General features: G+C 38.8%; 1 protein-coding gene across 7 annotated transcripts in view; it reads right to left on the reverse strand.

Annotated features, from left to right (window-relative positions):
• The window catches only part of LOC139464938 (RNA-binding motif, single-stranded-interacting protein 3-like), a 331624-nt gene that overhangs the window by 287120 nt on the left and 17764 nt on the right, over nucleotides 1-26740 (reverse strand). For all 7 annotated transcript variants that reach the window (XM_071246549.1, XM_071246548.1, XM_071246547.1 and 4 more), the window contains one exon: nucleotides 19755-19817. In XM_071246549.1, the coding sequence (XP_071102650.1) occupies nucleotides 19755-19817 (63 nt within the window). The remainder of the gene's footprint in view (nucleotides 1-19754; nucleotides 19818-26740) is intronic.

The following is a 26740-nucleotide window of genomic DNA, read 5'->3' on the forward strand; positions in this document are numbered from 1 at the left end:
TAGTCCAGGTTAAAAGGTTTCAAGATTAACATGGTACCAACCATGAACATCTTGAGATGTATTCCCATAAGTCGATAACTGTATTCTGAGTAATCAAACTCATGACCATCAGACATGTTAAACATATTCTTGCTATTTTCAAATGTTCTACCTGCTACCACCCCATGACACCATAAACATCCCCCCTCCCTCTCCTGATCTATAGGTGTAAGCAACACCTACCTCCAACATCCCTCCCAACAGGTGCCCCCTCTCCCCTCCCCACTAGCAGGTCATGACAAGGTCAAGCACCGGCCAAAGTCAGCTATGTACACCAAGTGTGAGATAATTGTGTTTATACCACACCAAAGTTGAGAGACCATTCCAATTGGAGGTATACTTGCAGATAACCCACAAGAGAAGAAAGGGCATGTAGGATCTGCCTTTAATTAGCCTGCAGGGTCAAACTGGACTCTGACCCTTTAGTGCTGAGGGTAATTATTCTCAACAACTGTTTCAAGTGAGACCAGTTTATGACAACAGTTTGATTAGGGGCATGTTATAAACTTGTGTAATCCCCGTTAGGAAATAAAATCAGCCAGTAAATTCATTACCAGCATTTCAAAATTTGTTCAAAATCTATGATTGTTTCGAGAAGTTTTGGTATTTTTCTTTCCTAAAACAATTTTTGTTATAAGAACAGTCATTTTAGAGCCTTCATAAGAGGAAAAATTCCATGTAAGTGGATTTTGGCTTAGTTTACAGTGGTCCATTCACCTCTTCATTAATGGTTTGACTGGAGTACATGAACATGGCATTGGAGAGCTGGAGTTGACATATAGGGACACCCCAAACCAATGTTGACATGACAGGGGGAGTGAGTAAGATTTTACATTGTATGTTACATTAACTTCATGATTTACAACTGTGATGTTGCGACCCTTTGGGATAGATACTGGCACAGTATGCCTTTTCCACAGTTCCGAATTTAAGGCCTTTTCATGACAGGACTACCAAAGTCAAGGCCTTTATATGGCAGGACTACCAAACTTAAGGCCATTCTAAACCCTATTATGGTAGGACTTTCAAATTCAATGCCTTCTTATGACAGGACTACCAAAGTCAAGGCCTTTTTATAGCAGTACTACCAAATTAAAGGCCTTTCTAAACCCTATTATGGTAGGATTTTCAAATTCAATGCCTTCTTATGATAGGACTACTAAAATCAAGGCCTTTTTTTAGCAGGACTACCAAATTCAAGGCCTTACTAAACCCTATCATGGTAGGACTACCAAATTCAATGCCTTCTTATGATAGGACTACCAAAATCAAGGCCTTTTTTTAGCAGGACTACCAAATTCAAGGCCTTACTAAACCCTATCATGGTAGGAAATGTTTATGGCAGGACTATCAAAATCAAATCCTTTTTCAAAATCAAGGCTTTTTATGGCAGGACTAACAAATTCCAAACATTTTTATGGCAGGACTATCAGAATCAAGTCTATTTCATGGCAGTACCATATTCATTGCTTTTTATGGCACGACTACCAAATTTAAGGCCTTTCTAACCCTATTATGGTAGGACAATCAAAATCAAGGCCTTTTATGGCAGGACTATCAAAATCAAGACCTTTTTAAGGCAAGACTACCAAATTCTAAACATTTTTATGGCAGGACCATCAAAATCAAAACCTTTTTTCAAAATCAAGGCCTTTTTATGGCAGGACTAACAAAATCTAAAACTTATTATGGCAGGACTATCAAATTCAAGGCCTTTTAGTTTTAAGCTAAGTTACTGTTTGATTATCAGACACAAGTACTCAACAAGCAGACCTGCAATATGTCCGTGTGTGCCATTATTTTAAACAGCGGAAGTCACCCTTATCAAAAACAGAATGTTGTTTCAGCCACAAACATATGCAGCTTAAAGGGGAAGTGTACACGCAAAAATAACTTTCTTTCTTTTTCTAAACAAAACGCAATTTTAGAATTAGTTAGTATCTGTGTTTGAAAATATACACTCATTTTTTTCCACAGTGAAAGTAGGAAGCTCACAATAGTGTGAAAGTGATATGCCGTTATGAGGCCTTCGTTTTACGAGCGAAATAGGCCTGAGTTATCCCCCTTAGATTATGACGTAATTGGTGCCAATTCAACTTGGTCCCTGTCTATTCTCAACGCAAAAGATATCAAGGACCAGTTTGCGGTAAAACAACATGGTCTACGACACATTCCGGCGCAGTGGTGACTCAGCATAACACAATTCTGGCTGGCATCTGAGATGCTAGAATCACAAAACTGTACCTACACCACGTGAAGCGGCTCTAACAAAGCATGATGACGTCATAATGTTTATCAATTGGCACCAATGACGTCATATTGCAAGGGACATAAGCCATGGTGTTTTTGTTATGGAAATAGAACACTTGGTAAATGTGAAAAATATAAATCGTTTTAGTGCAAAAAATATGTTAATTAAATATGATGTTTTTATATTTTTGTCTATGACACTTCTATGTTAACACTTTTAATGTGGAAAAAGTACAAGAAAAAAAGGTTCATTTCCGTGTGAACTTGCCCTTTAACTAAACCATCACAACCACGTTCTACATGTCTCTATCTAGGAAAGCTTACGTCTAAAAATATATCTTCAAGGAAGATAAAGATAGCTCCAAATTTATTTTTGTAAGTAATTTCTGAATCAAGCTCTCATTACACAATGAGAAAGAATCTAAAATAGAGACAGAAAGTGTTGCTGTGCCAGCCCTGCACTGAAAGATATACTTTTAGCACTTCCTGAAGATATATATAGTTGGGTAATGTTTTAGTGTATGCCTTGGCAAAATACCTGGGTCTGTTAAAGGCATATGCTATCTTCCTGCAACTAACATTAACATTTTATGCATGTTTAGTTTGTGTTGGCACATAATTTCATGGTTCATATGAAACAAGTGCGTTAATCCTGTGCAAATATGTGGTCCTTAAATTCTGAACAACAGTTTTCATACTTTCAAAAAAGAGTGATCAGTAAAATAAATAAATTAAGAGAAGTGTCTAACTCTCTTTATAGCAAACATTATCTCAAGATTGAGTACCATATTCAACCCTATAACCTGTGTTACTTATATATTGAGTCACTGTTATCATTGGTTTCCTCATAAACAGCTTCTTACATATGATTATTTAAAGGGGCTCAACACTTGATGTAGTTGGCAGTCCTCCAGAAATAGGGCACAGACCACTGAGCCACATCATTTATTTCCCAATTTTCTTAGGAAACCTCTGGGTTGTATACAGTGTTATATGGCAGTGTGTTATTGTTGTGTAACAGGACAGGCTTTGGGCACTTTAAGACACCATGACTTTGCGTTGTGTTTCTTTTATTCAGAAGATATTAATGCCGAAAATACTAAAATAAAGTGTCTATGGTCCCTCTGTCTGTCCTATACGACCTCAGTTCGTTGGATGTAGGGAGGTGATTCACAACAAAATATAATCAAGTTTCAACAGTTTATTACAGAAAAATAAAAAAAAACGAAAAAAAAACAACTGTATCAAAATATAAATACGAACTCAACAACAATTACAAATCAATCAATCCTATTCCTAACTAAAACTTACATTATTAACTCAAAAATCCTACTTACTTATACCCTCAAAATAAAACTCAAAAGCAGCCTAAAGCAAACGACTCACTAACCCACTTTAATCCCTACAACATCCTTAACACAGTCTATTAAAACAAACCACCCTTTCAAACCTCCAAACACAATTGGTCTATGTAGCTACATCACATAGCTGACATTATTTCCTGATTAAATCCACCCGTCCAAACCAGCTTTCTAACAATTTACCCAGTAATTCTAAAGTTGCCACAGAATTTAGATCTGTATTGCCTAAAATCACTAGGGATTGGGGAAATGTTCGACCTCCGAACACGATCGGTCAATGTAGCTACATCACATAGCTGACATTATTTCCTGATTAAATCCACCCGTCCAACCCAGCTTTATAACAATTTACCCAATAATTCTAAAGTTGCCACAGAATTTAGATCTTTATTGCCTAAAATCACTAGGGATTGGGGAATTGCTCGTCCTCCGAACACGGTAATTTGGTGTGGTCTCCCTCACCTGTAATGATCTTCCCGATCATGCAAGACAATGAGAGCAATCGCGCCTATCTCTTATATACTCGCAAGGACACGTAACCTCTGGGACAACACGTCTAAACGGTGCAGCCACTGGCTAATCCAGTCTGTCACCAACCAATCGGAGCGCTCTTACCATACGACCCACGACTGTAAACACTAAATCGGCATGCAGCCGACAAACGCACATGCCCGCACGTCGGGCAAGATCTGAAACGTGCTGTCCCAAGCGAACTACATATCGGTAAGGAGCTATTAACCACGTAAATGCTACCATCTATCCTACATAATCAGAGGAAATTTCAATATTTCTACAGTTGAAGAATGATTGTAACTGTGTTACATTGTTCCTTTTGAGATGTGGTAGACACTCACTGCATTGCATGATTAGTTGTCACGAATGTAGTACTATTTCATGTAAGCAGTTGTCAGGAAATTACTATATTTAGATGGAAGTGTCATGTGTAAACTTCCTGAATACTGCAGACTGAGATAGAGTGTAACAGAAACATGGGGAATATTCATTGTTGTAAGGACTATTACTAGTAGCTAGTGAGACTGTATATAAGAGCATGCCTCTCGCATCTTTCATCACATCAAAACCAGCTTTCTTGTGAGGATCGCTCATCATCCCTGATTCCCTGCCTCAGCCTGTCTCAGAAGATGGACCAGTCGCCACTGGGTGAACATATTATTCCCAATGACTACCATCACTGTATTTTTGTATTTGATACCGACTACTGCCTTCATATTATAAACTGTATGTACTGCAATTGTAATTACTGTGCAGTAATTTGTGTTGATTTGTTTGTTGGTTTCACACTTCTTTTACATACAGTTCTTTTACGTACAGATTTCTGGGTGAACATGTAGTTTCAATTTGGGAATCGACACTTAACAGTATTTTACAAACATGGAGTCCTTCAGAAAACAAAGAGAGGTTTGAACTAGGTCTGCCGACACCTCAGCCCCATTGCAAGAATGTTCACAGAACTGTCACAGATTGGTTGGAACTAGAAGGTTTTCCGGTACCTCAGCCCCAAGGCAAGAAAGTTCACAGAACTGTCACAGATTGGTTGGAACTAGAAGTCCTACTGGTACATCAGCCTCATGGCAAGAATGTTCACAGAACTGTCACAGATTGGTTGGAACTAGAAGGTCTGCCAACACCTCAGCCCCATGGCAAGAATGTTCACAGAACTGTCACAGATTGGTTGGAAGTAGAAGACATTCTGGTACCTCAGGCCCATGGCAAGTAAGTTCACAGAACTGTCACAGATTGGTTGGAACTAGAAGTCCTACTGGTACCTCAGCTCCATGGCAAGAATGTTCACAGAACTGTCACAGATTGGTTGGAACTAGAAGGTTTTCCGGTACCTCAGCCCCATTGCAAGAATGTTCACAGAACTGTCACAGATTGGTTAAAACTAGAAGTCCTACCGGTACATCAGCCTCATGGCAAGAATGTTCACAGAACTGTCACAGATTGGTTGGAACTAGAAGGTCTGCCGACACCGCAGCCCCATGGCAAGAATGTTCACAGAACTGTCACAGATTAGTTGGAACTAGAAGGTCTGCCGACACCGCAGCCCCATGGCAAGAATGTTCACAGAACTGTCACAGATGGGTTAGAACTAGAAGTCCTTTTGACACCTCAGCCCGGGTTTTACAAACCTGTTAATTTCTCTAAATAGTATCTGCTACCTGTTCATCTGTTCAGTCTCAAAATATAGCCCACACTATGCACACAACATATCATTGGGGGCACACTCATAACTCCATCCCACAGCGACATGGTCTAGTGGTAGAGCGTCCACCCGGAGAGCGGAAGGTCCAGGGTTCAATCCTTGGCCGCGTCATACCAAAAGACATTAAAAGATAGTTCTTGTTGTTACCCTGTCTGGGACTCAGCAATAAGGGGCTAAAACAAGGACTTGTCGGCTCAGAGTCACTATACTGTGTCTGTGTGAGGTATTCATGTTAAACTGTGGCAGCTTTCTTGTGAGGATCGCTCATCATCCCTGATTCCCTGCCTCAGCCTGTCTCAGAAGATGGACCAGTCGCCACTGGGTGAACATATTATTCCCAATGACTACCATCACTGTATTTTTGTATTTGATACCGACTACTGCCTTCATATTATAAACTGTATGTACTGCAATTGTAATTACTGTGCAGTAATTTGTGTTGATTTGTTTGTTGGTTTCACACTTCTTTTACATACAGTTCTTTTACGTACAGATTTCTGGGTGAACATGTAGTTTCAATTTGGGAATCGACACTTAACAGTATTTTACAAACATGGAGTCCTTCAGAAAACAAAGAGAGGTTTGAACTAGGTCTGCCGACACCTCAGCCCCATTGCAAGAATGTTCACAGAACTGTCACAGATTGGTTGGAACTAGAAGGTTTTCCGGTACCTCAGCCCCAAGGCAAGAAAGTTCACAGAACTGTCACAGATTGGTTGGAACTAGAAGTCCTACTGGTACATCAGCCTCATGGCAAGAATGTTCACAGAACTGTCACAGATTGGTTGGAACTAGAAGGTCTGCCAACACCTCAGCCCCATGGCAAGAATGTTCACAGAACTGTCACAGATTGGTTGGAAGTAGAAGACATTCTGGTACCTCAGGCCCATGGCAAGTAAGTTCACAGAACTGTCACAGATTGGTTGGAACTAGAAGTCCTACTGGTACCTCAGCTCCATGGCAAGAATGTTCACAGAACTGTCACAGATTGGTTGGAACTAGAAGGTTTTCCGGTACCTCAGCCCCATTGCAAGAATGTTCACAGAACTGTCACAGATTGGTTAAAACTAGAAGTCCTACCGGTACATCAGCCTCATGGCAAGAATGTTCACAGAACTGTCACAGATTGGTTGGAACTAGAAGGTCTGCCGACACCGCAGCCCCATGGCAAGAATGTTCACAGAACTGTCACAGATTAGTTGGAACTAGAAGGTCTGCCGACACCGCAGCCCCATGGCAAGAATGTTCACAGAACTGTCACAGATGGGTTAGAACTAGAAGTCCTTTTGACACCTCAGCCCGGGTTTTACAAACCTGTTAATTTCTCTAAATAGTATCTGCTACCTGTTCATCTGTTCAGTCTCAAAATATAGCCCACACTATGCACACAACATATCATTGGGGGCACACTCATAACTCCATCCCACAGCAACATGGTCTAGTGGTAGAGCGTCCACCCGGAGAGCGGAAGGTCCAGGGTTCAATCCTTGGCCGCGTCATACCAAAAGACATTAAAAGATAGTTCTTGTTGTTACCCTGTCTGGGACTCAGCAATAAGGGGCTAAAACAAGGACTTGTCGGCTCAGAGTCACTATACTGTGTCTGTGTGAGGTATTCATGTTAAACTGTGGCATGGTATCTCAGTGGGCTAGCACTACAAAATTGGCATTAGTAAGGACTAGTACAAGCAGCCACACACACACACCACACACACACGTCGCTATGTAAGTGCAATAATCTTGGACGCGAAGTTAAACCCAATTTCACCTCACCATAACTCCATCCCATGAGAGGAATAGCTCATACAAAAACACAGGCGGAATAGCCTTCTGTGTATTCTCTTAAGTACATACAGTGTTCTCTGTTCTCAATCACTTGCATGTCAAAGGCTTCAGGATCTAAACTACAGCTGTTGAAGTATCACTAGGAGATATGAGGATTCCAGGGCAGGGCAGGATCCCAGAGCCCCACGCTTGTCATTAAAGCCAATTAAAACAGTGATTAGGTGGTCAGGTTTGGGGACTTAATTGGCTGATTTGGTGTCACTGTGCCCTGTTGACATGATATATATGTCTTAAACCTCGACACCAGATAATAACTAATCTCAATTATCCGAAAAAAACAGGTTTCGCTGGGCATAAAAGGCAAAAAGGAAGTGTGAAGTATATAAATGGATCACTGAAAATCATGCTCATTGCACGCTGCTCACTGCATAGTTCAGGTACTGGTTTGCTTAATCCAAAATAGATTATTTACAGGCTGCCAAATTAGCTGGAATATTGCTGACAACAGCATATTCACAGGTGCCATAATATAGCTGGATAATGCTGACTACAACATATTTACAGGGTGCCATGATACAGCTGGAATATTGCTGACTACAGCATATATACAGGGTGCCATGATATAGCTGGAATATAGCTGACTACAGCACATTTACAGGCAGCAGTGATATGGCTGGAATATAGCTGACTACAGCATATTTACATGGTACCCTGATATAGCTGGAATATTGCTGATTACAGCATATTTACAGGCAGAAGTGATACAGCTGGAATATTGCTGACTACTGCATATTTACAGGCAGCAGTGATATAGCTGGAATATTGCTGACTACTGCATATTTACAGGCAGCAGTGATATAGCTGGAATATTGCTGACTACAGCATATTTACAGGGTGCAGTGATATAGCTGGAATATTGCTGACTACAGCATATTTACAGGGTGCCATTATATAGCTGAAATATAGTTGACTACAGCATATTTACAGGTAGAAGTGATATAGCTGGAATATTGCTGACTACAGCATATTTACAGGCAGCAGTGATATAGCTGGAATATTGCTGATTACAGCATATTTACAGGCAGAAGTGATATAGCTGGAATATTGCTGAATACAGCATATTTACATGGTACCATGATATAGCTGAAATATAGTTGACTACAGCATATTTACAGGCAGCAGTGATATAGCTGGAATATTGCTGACTACAGCATATTTACAGGCAGAAGTGATATAGCTGGAATATTGCTGACTACAGCATATTTACAGGGTGCCATTATATAGCTTGAATATTGCTGACTACAAAGTGTGCACAGAATGTTTCCCCAAGCTACAAATACATTTTTGAGATCCTTAGGGTCTTACCTTTGAGGCTACATACTAGAAACTAGTAATTTGACCTATTTCAAGGGATTCACCCGGGCAAATTTGATATACCCTAATTCAAAAAGTATTTGTTGTAACACTCTGCTGTCCTAAGGATATAGCTGAAATAGTGCTGACTGCAACATATTTACATGCTGACTGCAATGTATTTACATGCTGACTGCAACATATTTACATGCTGAATGCGACATATTTACATGATGACTGCGACATATTTACATGCTGACTGCAACATATTTACATGCTGACTGCAACATGACCCATGAAGATCTGGGTTAGAATAGGTCTTCAGCAACCCATGCTTGCTGTAAAAGGCGACTAAGAGGCGACTAACGGGATCGAGTGGTCAGACTCGCTGACTTGTTTGAAACATGTCATTGTATCCCAATTGCGTGGATCGATGCTCATGAAGTCAATCACTGGATTGTCTGGTCCAGACTTGATTATTTACAGACCGCGGTCATATAGCTGGAATATTGCTGAGTGCGGCTTTAAACAACAAACAAACAAACAAATAAACACTTCCCCAAATAAACATAATTTGACACAGCCACCAGACTGCTAGTTAGTTTACTCCTTAAAATAATCATGTTACAAAAACAAAGCCAATTATGAAGTGTGGATTTGTTTAACTTATCAATCCCTGTGAAACATTGCCCTTCTCGAAGTAGATCACTGATCAAAGTGCTGTAGCTCAAGCAGTTGATATTAGTTAACACTAGAAATAACTGAAAGTGACTACCATTTTGCAGGAACATATTTAGAAACTTGTCCAAAATGAACATTTCCACATAAATTTATTCTTACATTTAATCCACAACTGAGAATAGATCTAAACAAGATAAGAATACATTATAACAAAACAACTTGTGCCAGGTAAATCAGACTTATTATCACCAATACATTCTCCTTAAAATACACTCTAACTTAATTGACAACTCTTAGCTAGTTGCTGAGGAGCTAGTATCTTAATAGGAGCTACTTACCTGACAACATTCCAACATGGCTGCTAGGATATACAGCCCAATAAAAGTAGGCAGTGTCACACCTAGCTGCAATAAACTTAATGCCGACATGACACCCACTCACAATAACCCACTGCTTACCGCAACCAGAGGGTGGTGGACTTAATGTCATGACCAACTATACCATTGTTTCTAGCACTACCACACCAACAGCTATGCACATCCATGGTAGACTTGCACAATTCTCTAAGGCAATAATAATTAGTTTCAATAATCATTTCTAGATAATGGAAATAATAAGAACAAGTTGTCCCTATATGAGACTGGAGTCCCTATGTCAACATATATAGACTTGCCTATTAGGAGGATAGAATTACTACACATCCATGGACTTATCTTCCAGTACAGCCTTGGAGCAAGGCTAATCTATGGGAAACAGTCCTGAAGATCAACTATATGAGGGTTACACTTTTACAATTGTAGACTTATGGATCAACAGATGATTGAAATTTTGAACTGTTTTACTGATACACATACCAGAAGAATTAACAAATAGTCAACTGGATAAATGAATAACAGTTAACTGGATGAATGAACAATAGTTTTCTGGATGAATGAACAAACAGTTAACTGGATGAATGAACAATAGTTGTCTGGATGAATGAACAAACAGTTAACTGGATGAATGAGCAATAGTTGTCTGCATAAATGAACAAACAGTTAACTGGATGAATGAACAATAGTTGTCAGGATGAACGAATAAACAGTTAACTGGATAAATGAGTAATAGTTGTCTGGATGGTTGAACAAACAGTTAACTGGATGAATGAACAATAGTTGTCTAGATGAATGAACAAATAATAAACTGGATGGATGAACAATAGTTGTCTGGATGAACGAAGAAACACTTAACTGGATGAATGAACAATAGTTGTCTGGATGAATGAACAAACAGTTAACTGGATGAATGAACAATAGTTGTCTGGATGAATGAACAATAGCTAACTGGATGAACAAACAGTTAACTAAGTGAATAAGCAATAGTTGTCTGGAGAGATGAACAAACACTTCACTGGCTGAATGAGCAATAGTTGTCTGGATAAATGAACAAACACTTCACTGGATGAATGAACAATAGTTGTCTGGATGAACGAACAAACAGTTAACTGGATGAATGAATAATAGCTGACTGGATGAACGAACAATAGTCAAGATTTGCTTGTTTAAAAGACACTGTCATTTGGCAGGAGTACTGCTGTGCGGCTTTAGGACACAAACACTTCCATTTTTATGCAAATTGTGTTAGTAGCGTGCGCTACTTGTAGCAGGACAACTTACCCTTTTCGTGAACACCTGGTGTCATCAACTATTTTGCATTTTTATGCCAAATGGAATCTGTTTTGACAATCAAAACTGAATATTTTCTGGCGTTGATGAGTTATATTTAAGGGGCAATTATTCAACAGTGCAAGTAGGTTGGCTTTCATGCCACTTTTAGCAATATCAGGCACATCACAGAGTGCACAGACGAGGACACCAAGACTTCACACATTGTACCAGTGTGGGGAATCTTACCCTAGTATTTGGCATGGCTTGAACCATGAGGGGGGGCACGTGTGGCCCAGTCGTCTAAGGCGCCGCGATTTGCTGTGCATTGTTGCGTCCCTTGGGCACGCCAGAAACCTATGATTGTGGGTTCGAATCCCGGTTCGCCCCAATTATGTTTCTAGGTTTATCAGCACCATACCCGTGCTCGTGGGTTTCACCGAAGAGGTAAACGTCTGAGACCTGCATCACTTCGGGCTTTCCTCCCATATTAAGCTCACACGCCGTGATATAACTGGAATACTGTTAAAAGCAGCGTTAAACCCTACTCACTCACTCACTCACTCACTCATTTAACCATGAGGCTGTGTACCCCAACACCATGAATAAATATCTGAGAATCAATAGAGATGATGCCTCAAGATTTGAAAACAAGGGGCTAAAATCAAGCAATTGAATCAACTCTCAAGAAACTGTATTTATTGTTTATTCTGTAAACAATGGTTATCAAATTTCCATAGATAATCAGAATAAAACTTGTGTCTAAGAATGTATTTTTCTATTCATATGAACAAGACTACTCTAAATATCTGAAAACTGAAAATGCTATTTAATTAAAAGTATTTTTAACAGTGTAAACAGGTTTTTGTTGAACTTTATTTCAAGAGAAATTTTCAAAACCCTGTCAACAATTATTTTTTATCAATCTGTCTCCTGCTTATAAAAAGATAAAATGGCTTAACTAACTGTAAGTTTTATTTTTTATTTTTGTTTTTTCAATGTTTTACAAAACTATGGCTAGTTGCTGTTGTACCAAAATACAGGAGTACCCAAACAAAGCTTTCACTTAACAGGGGTGGTTGGGTAGCCAATTGGTTTAAGTGTTAGCATGTCACACCGAAGACCCAGGTTCTATTCCCCACAAGGGTGCAATGTGTAAAGCCACTGTCTTTTATACCCCTAGACTAACACCTAGGCTCTCAAATGAACATATTTTACAGAAAAAAAGTTGTTAAATTATAGTTATAAAATATAGTAAAAAGGAGCATAGAGACTTTCTTCATTTTCAGATACTGCAGTTATCTAGACTTGACAAATATTATAGACTTCCATGGGCTGTATTGGATATATTTGTTTCAGGGTCTGTATGACTAGCATCCCCCCCAGTGATATTGCTGGAATATGGCTAAAAATATATTTAGAAATATTAACTCACTCACTTCAAATAACAGAGTGTGAGCTAGTAAGGACAAGCTATATGGATGAACAACTTCTTTATTACCTTTATGTTCATCCATATATCTTATCCTTACTAACTTATTCATCCATATATATCTTATCCTTACTAACTTATTCATCCATATATCTTATCCTTACTAACTTATTCATCCATATATCTTATCCTTACTAACTTATTCAATCCATAAATATCTTATCCTTACTAACTTATTCATCATTCATATATCTTATCCTTACTAACTTATTCAATCCATATATCTTATCATTACTAACTTATTCATCCATATATCTTATCCTTACTAACTCATTCATCCATATATCTTATCCTTACTAACTTATTCAATCCATATATCTTATCCTTACTAACTTATTCAATCCATATATCTTATCCTTACTAACTTATTCAATCAATATATCTTATCCTTACTAACTTATTCATCCATATATCTTATCCTTACTAACTCATTCATCCATATATCTTATCCTTACTAACTTATTGATCCATACATTTTATCCTTACTAACCTATTCATCCATATATCTCATCCTTATTAACTTGACCCGTGAAGATCTGGGGTAGAATAGGTCTTCAGCAATTATTTACAGACCGCTGTCATATAGCTGGAAAAAGCTGAGTGCGGCGTAAAACAACAAACAAACCCAACCAAACTGACTAGCTTAGACTTCAACTTCTAAATGCCTCTCAAAGAAGAGTGTGAGCTGTGAAATACCACCATCATGAAACCGCTTGAAACAGTTGAAGGTAACAAAATGTACCACTTCACAAATGTGAAGGTTAATGCAAAAGACCTATCTGACAATGTTCAACAGTATAGGTTATCTGTTGAAATTTCTTAACAGGTGCATGTTTGCTTCAGTGTAATAAGGGAGGTAACTCTTGCCACTTCGCTGATCCAAACTTCAGAATCACTAAATGACTTAAGGTGTATCATATTGCTGAATCAGTTTTTATTTATGTGATAATTAGGTATCAGTTAAAAATCTTGACAGCATCATTAAATATATTTAAAAGCTGCCTTTTCTAATAAATCCTTTAAATCGCTTTGAACTAATAGATAATTGGAAATAAATTCAGCTAATCACCAACCCACTTGTCAGCTGGCTTGGCTTCAAAAGACTCCCATACTAATTAACGACTACATTTTTTACATGATTTACCATTTATCAAAGATAGTAATTAAGTTTGTTTTTAGTGAAAATAATTCCAATTAAAGAGAATGTTTGGTTTCGGTAATATAAAACGTGGCTTCAGATACGGAGATAGTTGAAATATTTCAAAACCAAGAAAAGCAAAAAGAGCTATTTTAAATAATGAATGTCTTGTCAAATTAAGAAAGATGTATATCATGATTAGCCTCTATAAAACAGCAGTTTGCTGTCGGTCAATGTAGTAATTCCCATATGAAACTATTACCCACAAGACAATGTGCACAGGCAGACGTCTGCAAGACACAGACATCTGGGAACAGTTGGAATGAAGGGCTTTTCTCGTCAGTCTGGCTCATACTGTAGTCATACCTGTCTGTATGGCTCATATTGTTGTCATAACCGTCTGTATGGCTCATATTGTTGTCATACCCATATGACTGGCTCATATTGTGGTCATACCCATCTGACTGGGTCATACTGTGGTCATACCCATCTGTCTGGCTCATACTGTGGTCATACCCATCTGTCTGGCTCATACTGTGGTCATACCCATCTGTCTGGCTCATATTGTGGTCATACCCATCTGTCTGGCTCATACTGTGGTCATACCCATCTGTCTGGCTCATACTGTGGTCATACCCATCTGTCTGGCTCATACTGTGGTCATACCCATCTGTCTGGCTCATATTGTGGTCATACCCATCTGTCTGGCTCATATTGTGGTCATACCCATCTGTCTGGCTCATACTGTGGTCATACCCATCTGTCTGGCTCATACTGTGGTCATACCCATCTGTCTGGCTCTTACTGTGGTCATACCCATCTGTCTGGCCCATGTTAATGTCATACCCGTCTGTCTGGCTCACATTATGGTCATACCTGTCTGTCTGGCTCATATTAATGTCATACCCATCTGTCTGGCTCATATTGTTGTCATACCCGTCTGTCTGGCTTATATTGTGGCCATACCGGGTTTAAGACACTTTCTTAATGCATTAAACATACATATTTCTATACTGTCCAAAGCATTGCATAGTGAACCAAAAAAGTTGAATATTTTTTAGGATATTTTTATGAAATTGTCTTCACGATAAAAAAAAATATATCATCAATATGTTCATGATACTGACTCATCCTCGATAATCCAGGGTATCATATTGCCATTCTATCATGACATATATACTCCAGACCCATTTGCTAATACACCTTCATTTTGGAAGTGCTGCCGGCCATACCATGTTTTAAGTTAGCTAAGAATTAACTGACATTTGACAATGTTTTAAATCAACAACTCGTCAAAATTAGAAACAGGGGGCTCTTATTAGAATATTATTACCTCAAATACGGTATATTAAAAACTATATATATTTATGACCTTTAAATCCATGTTAGTTGATCACGACCTTCATAATCCTTGGTCCAGGACGAAATAGGAAGGTCTCACCCTTAGCCTAACTATATACACGTATATAGGAAGGTCTCACTATATATATAGTAGGTCTTACTATGTATATAGGAAGGTCTTACCCTTAGCCAAACTATATATATTTATGACCTTTAAGTCCATGTTAGTTGACCACGACCTTCATAACCCTTGGTCCAGAGACGAAATAGGAAGGTCTTACCCTTAGCCTAACTATATATATTTATGACCTTAAAGTCCATTTTATTTGACCACGACCTTCATAACCCTTGGTCCAGAGACGAAATAGGAAGGTCTCACCCTTAGCCTAACTATATATATAGGAAGGTCTCACTATATATATAGTAGGTCTAACTATATATATAGGAAGGTCTCACCCTTAACCAAACTATATATATTTATGACCTTTAAGTCCATGTTAGTTGACCATGACCTTCATAACCCTTGGTCCAGAGACGAAATAGGAAGGTCTCACCCTTAGCCTAGCTTGGGTTAGAAGGAGTGCTCTGGGGCACCAAGACAACAACCACTATGTGGTGACATGACACATGGGGCCTCTTGTATATATATTTACTTGCACAATCTTGTATATACCACAAGCTATCGACTTGATCTTGTAACTTCCTACCGAGATCTATACACGATCCCTCACATAGAGGAATATGCAAATCATTATCAACGTTAGAGTGAATGTTAAACATGCAGCATGCTCTTGTTAGAGTCACAGATAATCAAACTCGATTTCTACATTATCAATTTCATTTCAAATAAATCCCTTTGAAAAATGACACTGATGATGTATTAATCAAAAATCTCCTTGAAGTACAGGTGATCCTACCTGAGCGCTGGGCTACCTGGAGACCCTGAAGGTGTTCGTTATGCTCCAGTTTTAATTCAGGTGGGTACACAGGGGACCGGGGAGTCTGGCTGGGCCATCTTTATTCACACAACCCAACAAGTACCTCCAACTGAGGGGGGGGGGGGGGGGGTAATTTCGAAATGTCCACAAAAGTCATGCATATGAAGAATAGGCTTCCTCAGGTAACTCACATGTGGGTCAGAGTTCACTTGATTAGGCAGGTGAGACTCACAGGTAAATATCATTAGCACAGGTAGAACTTTCTCTTGTTTCATGGGTGTTCTAAGCCAGAATCTCAAGATGCAGAAGACCAAAAAAACTTTTCATTGTTATTTTAAGTTAACTTTTATATAAAGTACAATTAAAATACAATTTAAAACAAAACTACATAATTTGGGGTAAACAATAAAGAAAGTTTCGCTCCAACTTTAAAGTTTGTCTGGCCTCTGGATAATAAACAAATCTTGGTTTTACATCAGCAAAATATCAGGTTTGAATGCACTCAGTTACTGTTTTCACATACCGAAGGACTTCAGGCACACAGAGAAAGAGGCAAGCTCCTTCCCAGCGCGTGACACCTTCGTTACACTCTCGGTAACATCGCTGCCACCAGTGTGGGCGCGGCCATTACAAGAATCTTGAAATTTGCCCTCCAACCCCATATGCAGTAACGTTTATACTTTTGTTTATGTCTTTGGGAATGCCATCATATTTCAATTTGAAAAGGTTTACGACTGACCATGTTTTCCAGACGAATTTACTTTGTTGTTTTGATAATCAGATTGGTTCGAGATTTCAGACTAACGGAAAATCAACCAACTTCTTCCTTACATTCTTACTATATCAATAACACGATAGTTTTAATGAAACAGAAATTCAAACTGACAAACGAAGAAAGTAATTTAGCAGCGATAAGTGTATTCGGCGTACGACAGTCGACACTTGTTTGTAAACACAACGGTCATTCGGTTGCGAGTTCAACTCCAAGCATGGTTGTGGCCACCTATTCACAGTGGGGAGTTTTGACTGGTGGCAGCGATAGTATAGAGAGCTCCGGGAACGTACTATCGCTGTGAGGAGCTTGAGAAAGAGGCTATAAAGGGAAGTAATCACATAAAGGGAGGTAATCCTGTTCTGTAAGATTTTACCTAATTATTTAGTCACATCAACATATTGACTGTTTGTTCTCTCCCTTGTTCCTGCAAAGATATCAACTCAAATACCTCAAGTTTGTTACAACAGCTACGGAAAATGATGATCAGGTAGTGATACTCTGTGGCCACCGATGACGTGGTTCATTGCTCATGCTTTCAATCACTGGTTTAGCTGGTCCAGATTCATGTAAGCACAAATGGAGAAAATGGACACATAAAAATATTATACTGCATCTTAAGGGGTGCACAATAATATTCATTGTACCTACAGTGCATCAAGAGGAGTTATGGGTGTCTGTTATTTCATCCATCAGTCATGACCACTGTCCACATGTTCATTGATTCATTCCAGACTCTAAAGTAATTATCAAAATGTAAAGTACACGACACCATTTCATTATTTTACAGGACCCATACTGCCTGCAAGGACCCTCAAAACTAATTATTGGGGGTCCCCTGGACCCTGTGTTTGTGAGTCAAGGTAAAACTATGCTGGCCACTTCTTCTGTTTTGACTGGGTTCCCGTCTACCTATCGGAGGAGACAGGCGATGATTGATTTCTTCTTGACTGCAATTGAATGACACTAGCAAAGCATCCATTGGTCCTCCGTGTAAAATTAAAAGAAAGAAGAGACTATGCAAAATATATAAAGTACAATTGCCCTTGCCCAATGAACATTATCAGAAGAGTGTGTTATAAGTTTTATTTCCCAGGCAAGCAGACATGCCTCCATGTTTATTTACAAGTGTAATTAAGGACTTTACGTTTGTGCATCTAGGACCATATATGGTGCAGATTTGCCACCTGTGCCCACCTGCTTAATGTATGAAACTTGGTGCACGAACCAACACTGAAACCAGTTTATCGTCTCCTGTACCAAAATATGGACAGGGCACGGGTCAATGACACATCCTTAACGAGCATGCATCCATGAACTAATTAGCTCACAACATATGGTCTTTATATCATCTGTATCATCTGGCCCCTTTTCGCATCAGTCAACCTCCACCCAGCAGACAAGCATGCTGATTTAAAAACATAATTTACTTAAACCGAACAGCATCATGTTTATCTCTGAAACACATTAATCATTCACAGAGTAGAAAAAATAAATTAATTCGCTGCGAGCAGCACTAATTTTTCACCCGACTGGAATCTTGGCATAGAAATAAGCCCAGATAAGTAAACCAGATTCTAGACTATTGACAGGCTGTTAACGAGGGATAATGATCCATGGTCTCAAACTCAATGACACACTGAGTGAGTGAGTGAGTTGGGTTTGATGCCCCTTTGATCAGTACAGTCGTGCCTCGTTTATACGGACACTTGCGTCATTTCACAATTCGTCCGTATAAACGAATTTCCGTATAACTGAAACCAGCTTCTTACTGGAAGAGTTACTTCCCTTCAATTATTCAACTCATGACAGATGACAGAACAAACAGATACATCCACTCAATCTTTATTCATACACGTTTCAAAAAGTCTGTCATGGAAGTTTTAACTTTACCACATTTTGAGGTTTGAATTTTAAACAATAATGTGTCACTTGGTTAATTGACTTCTCACGAATCAAAGAATTACCACCAGCGGAAGTGTATTGTCCGGATAAGTGAGACAATTTTGTGTGCATTTCAGTGTTTTGTGTATGAAAATGACCGTCCGGTTCCGGAAACTGAATTTCCGTATATACGGGTAAATTTATATAGTAATTATTTCTTTTTGAATGAAAATCGTCCGGGAACCGAGGTTTCCGGATATCTGAAGTCCGTATAAGCGGGGCACGACTGTATTCTAGTAATATCACGTCATGTCAGCTTAATGTGGAAGAAAAGCCCCAAGTAATGAAGGTCTCGGACGTTAACCACCCTGGTTAAACCAATGAGCATGGCGATGGGGCTGACAAACCTAGAAACATAATTGGGGAGAATCGAGATTCGAACCCGACTGTAGGTTTCTGGCATGGCCAAGGGATGCAACTCTGCACAGCGAATTAAGGCACCTTAGACGACCGTGCCCCCTGTGCCCACATAATGATAATAATATTAATAACAATCATGATGATGATGATGATGTTGATGATAAACGACCATGCCACTTGTGCCCACATAATGATAATTATATTAATAACAATGATGATGATGATGATGATGATGATGATGATGATGGACTTGTAAATGACCAATTTCCATCAAAAAGGTGTTCAATGGTGCTGACAATATATACAACATCCACACACAAATGTTCATTTCCACTGCAGTACTGCTGATGGTGGTTCAGAGTGAAAGCACGCACTGATCAAAGTGGCCCACTGTCCTTGGACAGGTGTGGCAACTGGTTAATTATTCTTACCTGTACTTGTTTAGAAGGGTAAACCGCAGCCGATTTCTTCACTGGAGCAGCCTTGGTAGTTGGCTGGAACATAAACAATGTTGTTCATTAACAGGACATAAATACTTTATCACACGTTCTGGCAGTCCTGTTGCCCAGTGCTGGCTCGTTAGGGTATAAACCCAGACAACATGTTAACGAGGTAATTAGTGGAATCTGTGCAAACAGTTTGCGAATACCATGCATCAAATGTGCCAAAATTACTTATTCTATATATATTTAACACAAGATTCAGTTTTGTCCTTGTACTTGTTGGTTTGTGGTTAAACGCCGCACTCAAAAATATTCCAGCTACATGAATGCGATCTGCAAATAATCCGAGTCTGGACCAGACAATCCAGTGATCGACATCATGTGCATCAATCTACGCAAATGGGATCGATGACATGCATCAACCAAATCAGCAAGCCTGACCATCCGATCCCATTAGTCACCTCTTTTGACATGGATCGCTGAAGACCAATTCTAACCTGAATCTTTACAGGTATTTTGTCCTTGTGGTTTAAGAAGACAGTTTATGTTAAATGTTCAAGTTGGATTCTTGTTAAGTGTATGTTTTTTAATGCTACAGTCAGAACATCCCTGTGGCGGGACAAGAGCTTCCAGATCTACCTGCCACAGTGAGATAGCTAAAATACTGGTGATCAAGAATCGGCTTCCTCAGGTAACTCACATGTGGGTCAGAGTTCACTTGATTAGGCAGGTGAGACTCACAGGTAAATATCATTAGCATAGGTAGAATTTTCTCTTGTTTCGTGGGTGTTCTAAGCCAGAATCCCAAGATGCAGAAGACCCAAAAATGGTTTCACAGTTATTTTTAAATTAACTTTTACATAAAGTAGAATGAAAATACAATTTAAAACAAAACTACAAAATTTGGTGTGAACAATAAACAAATCTTCGCTCAAACTTTGAGCAATGTTATCTCTAAAATAGTTTGTCTGGCCTCTGGATAATAAACAAATCTCGGTTTTACATCAGGTAAAATATCAGGTATGAATGCACTCAGTTACTATGTCCTTGCATTTGCTTGCTTGCCACAGTGACATAGCTAAAAGACCCGTGAAGATCCGGGGTAGAATAGGTCTTCAGCAACCCATACTTGCAAAAAGGCAACTATGCTTGTCGTAAGAGGCGACTATCAGGATTGGGTAGTCAGGCTCGTTGACATGGTTGATACATCCCAATTGGGCGGATCAACGCTCATGATGTCAAACACTGGATTGTCTGGTCCAGACTCGATAATTTACAGACAGCTGTCATATAGCTGGAATATTGCTGAGTGCGGCGTTAAACAACAAACAAACAAACAAACAAACAAACAAACAAAAACATAGCTAAAATACTGGTGATGCAACATAGCACCTGCTCACCAACATCAACAATTGTACAGGTTTGTTATTTCACGCCAGTATCCCATACCACGCACATCTTATCATCTTATTATTCAAGCAACAAAAAATAATGGGCCAAGTTTCTCAAAGCGGTCGTAGCGTTACGACTGTAAAGTATAGGAGGTACGTAGTCGTAGCGCTATGACTGTAGAGTATAGGAGGTATGATAGTCTTAGCGCTACGATCACTTTGTGAAACGTGCCCTGATTGTTCACCTGCTGACCCTAATTATAAAGTCATGTACCGATAATCTGAACAACATCCATAACTCATACAGCACCACAGGCGTATCCAAAAAAGGCTTGATTATTAAACCCATGAGATAAGATGGTTTCTAGGGTCTGCAGTTTGAATTAACTTGTTGGGATAACTTGAGTTTTTGTTCCAAAAGAGCCTTGTATAACATACATCACGATACACACTCACAGCATCGAGTCTGGTTAGTTACAGATGTCAAAACCAACATGGCTTTTGTCTGCCTTACACTCAATCACTAGAATTTGTTTCTGTGAGAAAATCTAAACAAGAGATCCTGTACTCTGCAGACATTGTTCAACTGCACATGGGACTGCAAATGTGATTAATGGGAAACTTTTCTCCGTCTTGTTCTCCGAACATTCAATATCAAAACATTAAGACCAAACAAACGTGAATGTTTCTTAAATATTGATGACATTTCAAACCAAACTTGAATTTCCTGGCTTTTATATTTACAGCTTATTTTATTGCTCTTATTTTTTTTTTAAATATCTTACTTTACTTGTAAGCATAATACCATCAGTAATGGACCCTCGCACCTGGCTACTTGAAAACGGGGAGGAAAACGGAAACGACAACATGGAAATTACACCTCGTTCATATCTCCGCATACTTGGTAGACAGACAACCAACTCATGTTTTCTTCACAGATCTTGCAATTGTAATGGCATAGCATATTCATGTTTTTTAACACATTCAATTCTATTATTAAGTTTGTAAACGATAAATCAAGCATGAAAACATGACTGTTATCTTAAAGTCCCGTACACAAGCATTTCCTAAAGTAATCACAAAGTAAATTTCTTATGTTTCCTGTAATTACCAAATGAGCCGAATCATCAGATTTTACAGGATGATTGCAAAAGTTTTTCTCTTCAATGAATTGAAATAACACACACAAACGAACAAAAAACATTGACATTTCGCATATTTCTGCATGTAAAAGCAATCTATTTCTTCAAAACACATCTGATAGTGAACTTTTTGGTATCCTGTAATTAGAAAAATTAAATAAATTAGCACATTTATCTGCAAGAAGGATCACGTCACAGATTTCTACATTCAAAAACACTAAACAAGTGCAGAGTTTACAGCAATTTATCATTTCCTGAACAAATCTGAAGGGTGTAATTCTTTGCCATAAACAAAACATTATCTGCGGAAAATAGCAGTTAGAACGATGTCCGCCATCTTGCAGTCAGATGCATAGGCATGAGTTGAGAAAGGGGCACCTGTCAACATCTACACACTACAATCAGCAGCCAAACTGATAACCCAAACTCTGTTGGTTGTAGCATCTTATCAGCATTCCCCCCACATCATCTGCAAAGCACCAATATCAGGACGTAGTACGAGAATCTCATAATTAATGAATATGGGGTGTTTTATTTCCAAGAACTAAATTCCCAGAAAAATCACTTGTTAGGATGAGAAGAATCCATGCAATTTGGCATCAGCGCCAATGGACATATGCATCTGAACACTATTCAATGACAAACCAATAAATGGCATCAGCGCTAATGGACATCTGAACACTATTCACTGACAAACAAATAAATGGCATCATCTTTCAATCTTCAAAACAACTTTTCTTCTAATCATAAAAAGAGTGTTAAAGTAGTGCAAAATGTATTACATCTGCAAAACTTGGAAAGCAGTCCGAGAAAATATCATGTGCAAAATAGTGGCATGCTAAAATGTACCAGTACTGCAATATGTAGGTATAGCTTCACATTCAAACTGCATAAATGGAATACCAGAAATGATAGCGTCTTAAAATATCCACACAGCTAAACTTAAATCATAGTTTAAGTCTTTTATCAATGAGAATTGAGAAGACGATGAAAACTGAAGAATAACAAAATATTCTCCTCCCAGCAACCTTGGGTGTAGCATGTCACTTCCATTATTCAAACAGTTTTCTGGCTTGCTGATAGGAAAACAAACAACGTTTACTATCTCCCACCGTCTTGTAACCTTATACACAAGGACAAACACAAACCAAGTCTTTTCTTATCATCCAACTGATATTGAGTAACGTCACCAAATATTTAATCACAAAATTATAATAAAACACAGCCCCCTCTCAATTCCACCCACTTCAAGCCAATACACATATGACAGATATTTCAGAAATACAATACGTGCATGTCATGCATATGGTGTTACGCTGACGTGATATACAACTTTATCATATACTTGACAGTGAGATAGCCCATTCTGTCAGAGAAATATATCCCTTCTCCCTGTGTAGGGGGAATATCAGGTGTTATTGTTTTGGCTGGTGGTAATTATTCATAACAACCCCAGCAAGCGCAACTCGCCGTGTTGGGACAATTAGATTCAGACGAGAGGGGAGCAAACCTGGGTTTGCGCCTCTTTCTGCAGACGATATGGACTTCAACCCTCGAGCCCCTTGAGGAGGGCGCTAACCTACACATAATCATTTCTCTTGAATATTGTCACTTTGTGGAAACAGCGTATCATCAAACAATTCAACATTATCAAGATTCTTTGTTTCTTTCTTCTATGCATGGTCAGCAATATTTCGCCTCTATTATGGTACCCTGTAAATAATTGACTCTGATCAGGTAAACCGTCCCAAGATGGCACACAATCAAAGTCAACAAGTCTGACCCCATGATCCAATTAGTCCCCTGTTTCCTACTTGAGAGCTGGGGCCTACTCCAGGTCCCCACAGGTAGGTCTTCACGCAATGGATGCTACCTCAGAAGTATGAGACAGAATGTTGTTCCAAGCACCATGTTAACAATCTACTTGTGCATGAATGTCAAGAAAGGATAAATATTCTATATTTGTCATCGAAAAGTATTTAACAGGATCATATCAATCATTGATTACATTTAATGCGTTCACTAAAGACTAATTAACACAATCAATAGAAATACAAATATTTTTATTTGTTTTACAATTGCTTCTCTTTTTGTCACTGTATGTCAACATTTGTTAAAGAAAATAATAATGATGATGATGATGATGATGATGATGATGATGATGAAGAGATACTAACATAAACAGGAAACATATTAAAACATTTCAGGCTTTTAAAACAGTTAAGAGAAAATAATTCAACAGCCAGCTCCTTGCTTTTGCCCCCAAGTCTGATAAACTAATGCTCAATTTGCAACGTGTGTCTTCCCAACCTGTTTTACCCATTACTTTCGGAAGTTAACTAGCATGATTTATGGCTAAAAAGATTATCAGATACAGGTTTCCTAATGCTATATCCTTCAACATAAACTATCCATGACAGCACAACTATAATGATACCAATCACAAAACAGGCTTCATTTAATATCTGGGCACTGGGCGCTAAGGTGGGTATTTGGGTTTCATTCATTACTCGTGGGAAATGTTTTTATTACCTATGTATTAAAGTATTTTTATCCACAATGAACTAGAAAATTATATCCAAAATAAACAATTTAGAACTAATATGTACGATACCCTTATATTACTATAAATATGGCGGCATGGTGATCCAGTTGTCTAAGGCTCTGCAAATCCATGTGCTGAGTTGCAGTGTGCCAGAAACCTATGACTGTGGGTTTGAAATGTTTGTTTGTTTGTTGTTTAACGACACACTCAGCAATATTCAAGCTTTATGACGACAGTCTGTAAATAATCGAGTCTAGACCTGAAAATCCAGTGATTGATGTCATGAGCATGATCCATGCAACTGGGATACGATGACATGCATCAACCGGTTAAGTCAGTGAGCCTGACCACCAGGTCCCATTAGTCACCTCTTATGACAAGCATAGTAGCCTGTTAGGGCAAGCATGGGTTGCTGAACACCTATTTTAACCCAGATCTTCACGGGTCTACTGTGGGTTTGAATCCCAGTTCATCCTGGTTATGTTTCTAGGTTTGTCAGCACCATAAAATTGCACGTTGATTTTGCCAATGTGGCAAATGTCTAAGACATTCATCACTTCAGGCCTTCCTCCCTCATCAATGTGACATGCTATGACAAAACTGACATGGCGTGACATGATGGCCCAAGTGCTTGTTAACTCAAACGCGCTCACGCTACTGTATATATGAACAGTTTCACAGTCACGCGACCTGTGCTGGTGAGCCCACATATCATTTAAACCCCATTACGCAGATTGACATATTTTCCAGCAACACAATGAGATTCACAAAAGTCACAAACATGTCAAGTACTACAGAAACATCCATGGAGACGTCTCTTCACAGTGACATGCAAAGGAATGCAGTGTTAAAATAATACCCCTGAACTGATATAAAAAGCTGTTCTGTTAGCACCCCACGATTTCATTGGAGTAAAATACAAAACAGAGTTGAAAATTATATGAATGGATCGCTGAAAATCAGTGATGACTCTAAGTGTTCAAAAAAAGGATAAGCAAGTCCTGCCATATGATCTGCATAATAAAATGTTTGTTTGATGCTAGGCACTGCACATCAGTCCTGTCATGCGAAGGAAAAACTATTTTGTTGGCACACCCTGCATTACTATCAAGCAGCCATAAAACCATTTAGTTTGCACGTCTTGCACTTCCATAAAAGCGGTTCTGTTTCAGCCTCCACCACTACTATAAGCTACTGTTTGCACCTCTGCACTACTATAAAAGCTATTGTTTGCACCTCCCTGCACTACTATAAAAGCTATTGTTTGCACCTCCCTGCATTACTATAAAAGCTATTGTTTGCACCTCCCTGCATTCCTGTAAAAGCTATTGTTTTCACCCCTGCATTACTATAAAAGCTATTGTTTGCACCCCTGCATTACTATAAAAGCTATTGTTTTCACCCCTGCATTACTATAAAAGCTACTTTTTTCACCCCTGCATTACTATAAAAGCTATTGTTTGCACCTCCCTGCATTACTGTAAAAGCTACTGTTTGCACCCCTGCATTACTATAAAAGCTATTGTTTGCACCCCTGCATTACTATAAAAGCTATTGTTTTCACAACTGCATTACTATAAAAGCTACTGTTTTCACCCCTGCATTACTATAAAAGCTATTGTTTTCACAACTGCATTACTATAAAAGCTATTGTTTGCACCCCCTGCACTACTATAAAAGCTATTGTTTGCACCTCTGCATTACTATAAAAGCTATTGTTTGCACCCCCTGCACTACTATACAAGCTATTGTTTTCACCCCTGCACTGCTATACAAGCTACTGTTTTCACCCCTGCACTGCTATACAAGCTATTGTTTTCATCCCTGCACTGCTATACAAGCTACTGTTTTCACCCCTGCACTGCTATACAAGCTATTGTTTTCACCCCTGCATTG

This window comes from Haliotis cracherodii, unplaced genomic scaffold, assembly GCF_022045235.1.
Source record: "Haliotis cracherodii isolate W230 unplaced genomic scaffold, xgHalCrac1.p SCAF_17, whole genome shotgun sequence".
Classification (NCBI taxonomy): domain Eukaryota; kingdom Metazoa; phylum Mollusca; class Gastropoda; order Lepetellida; family Haliotidae; genus Haliotis; species Haliotis cracherodii.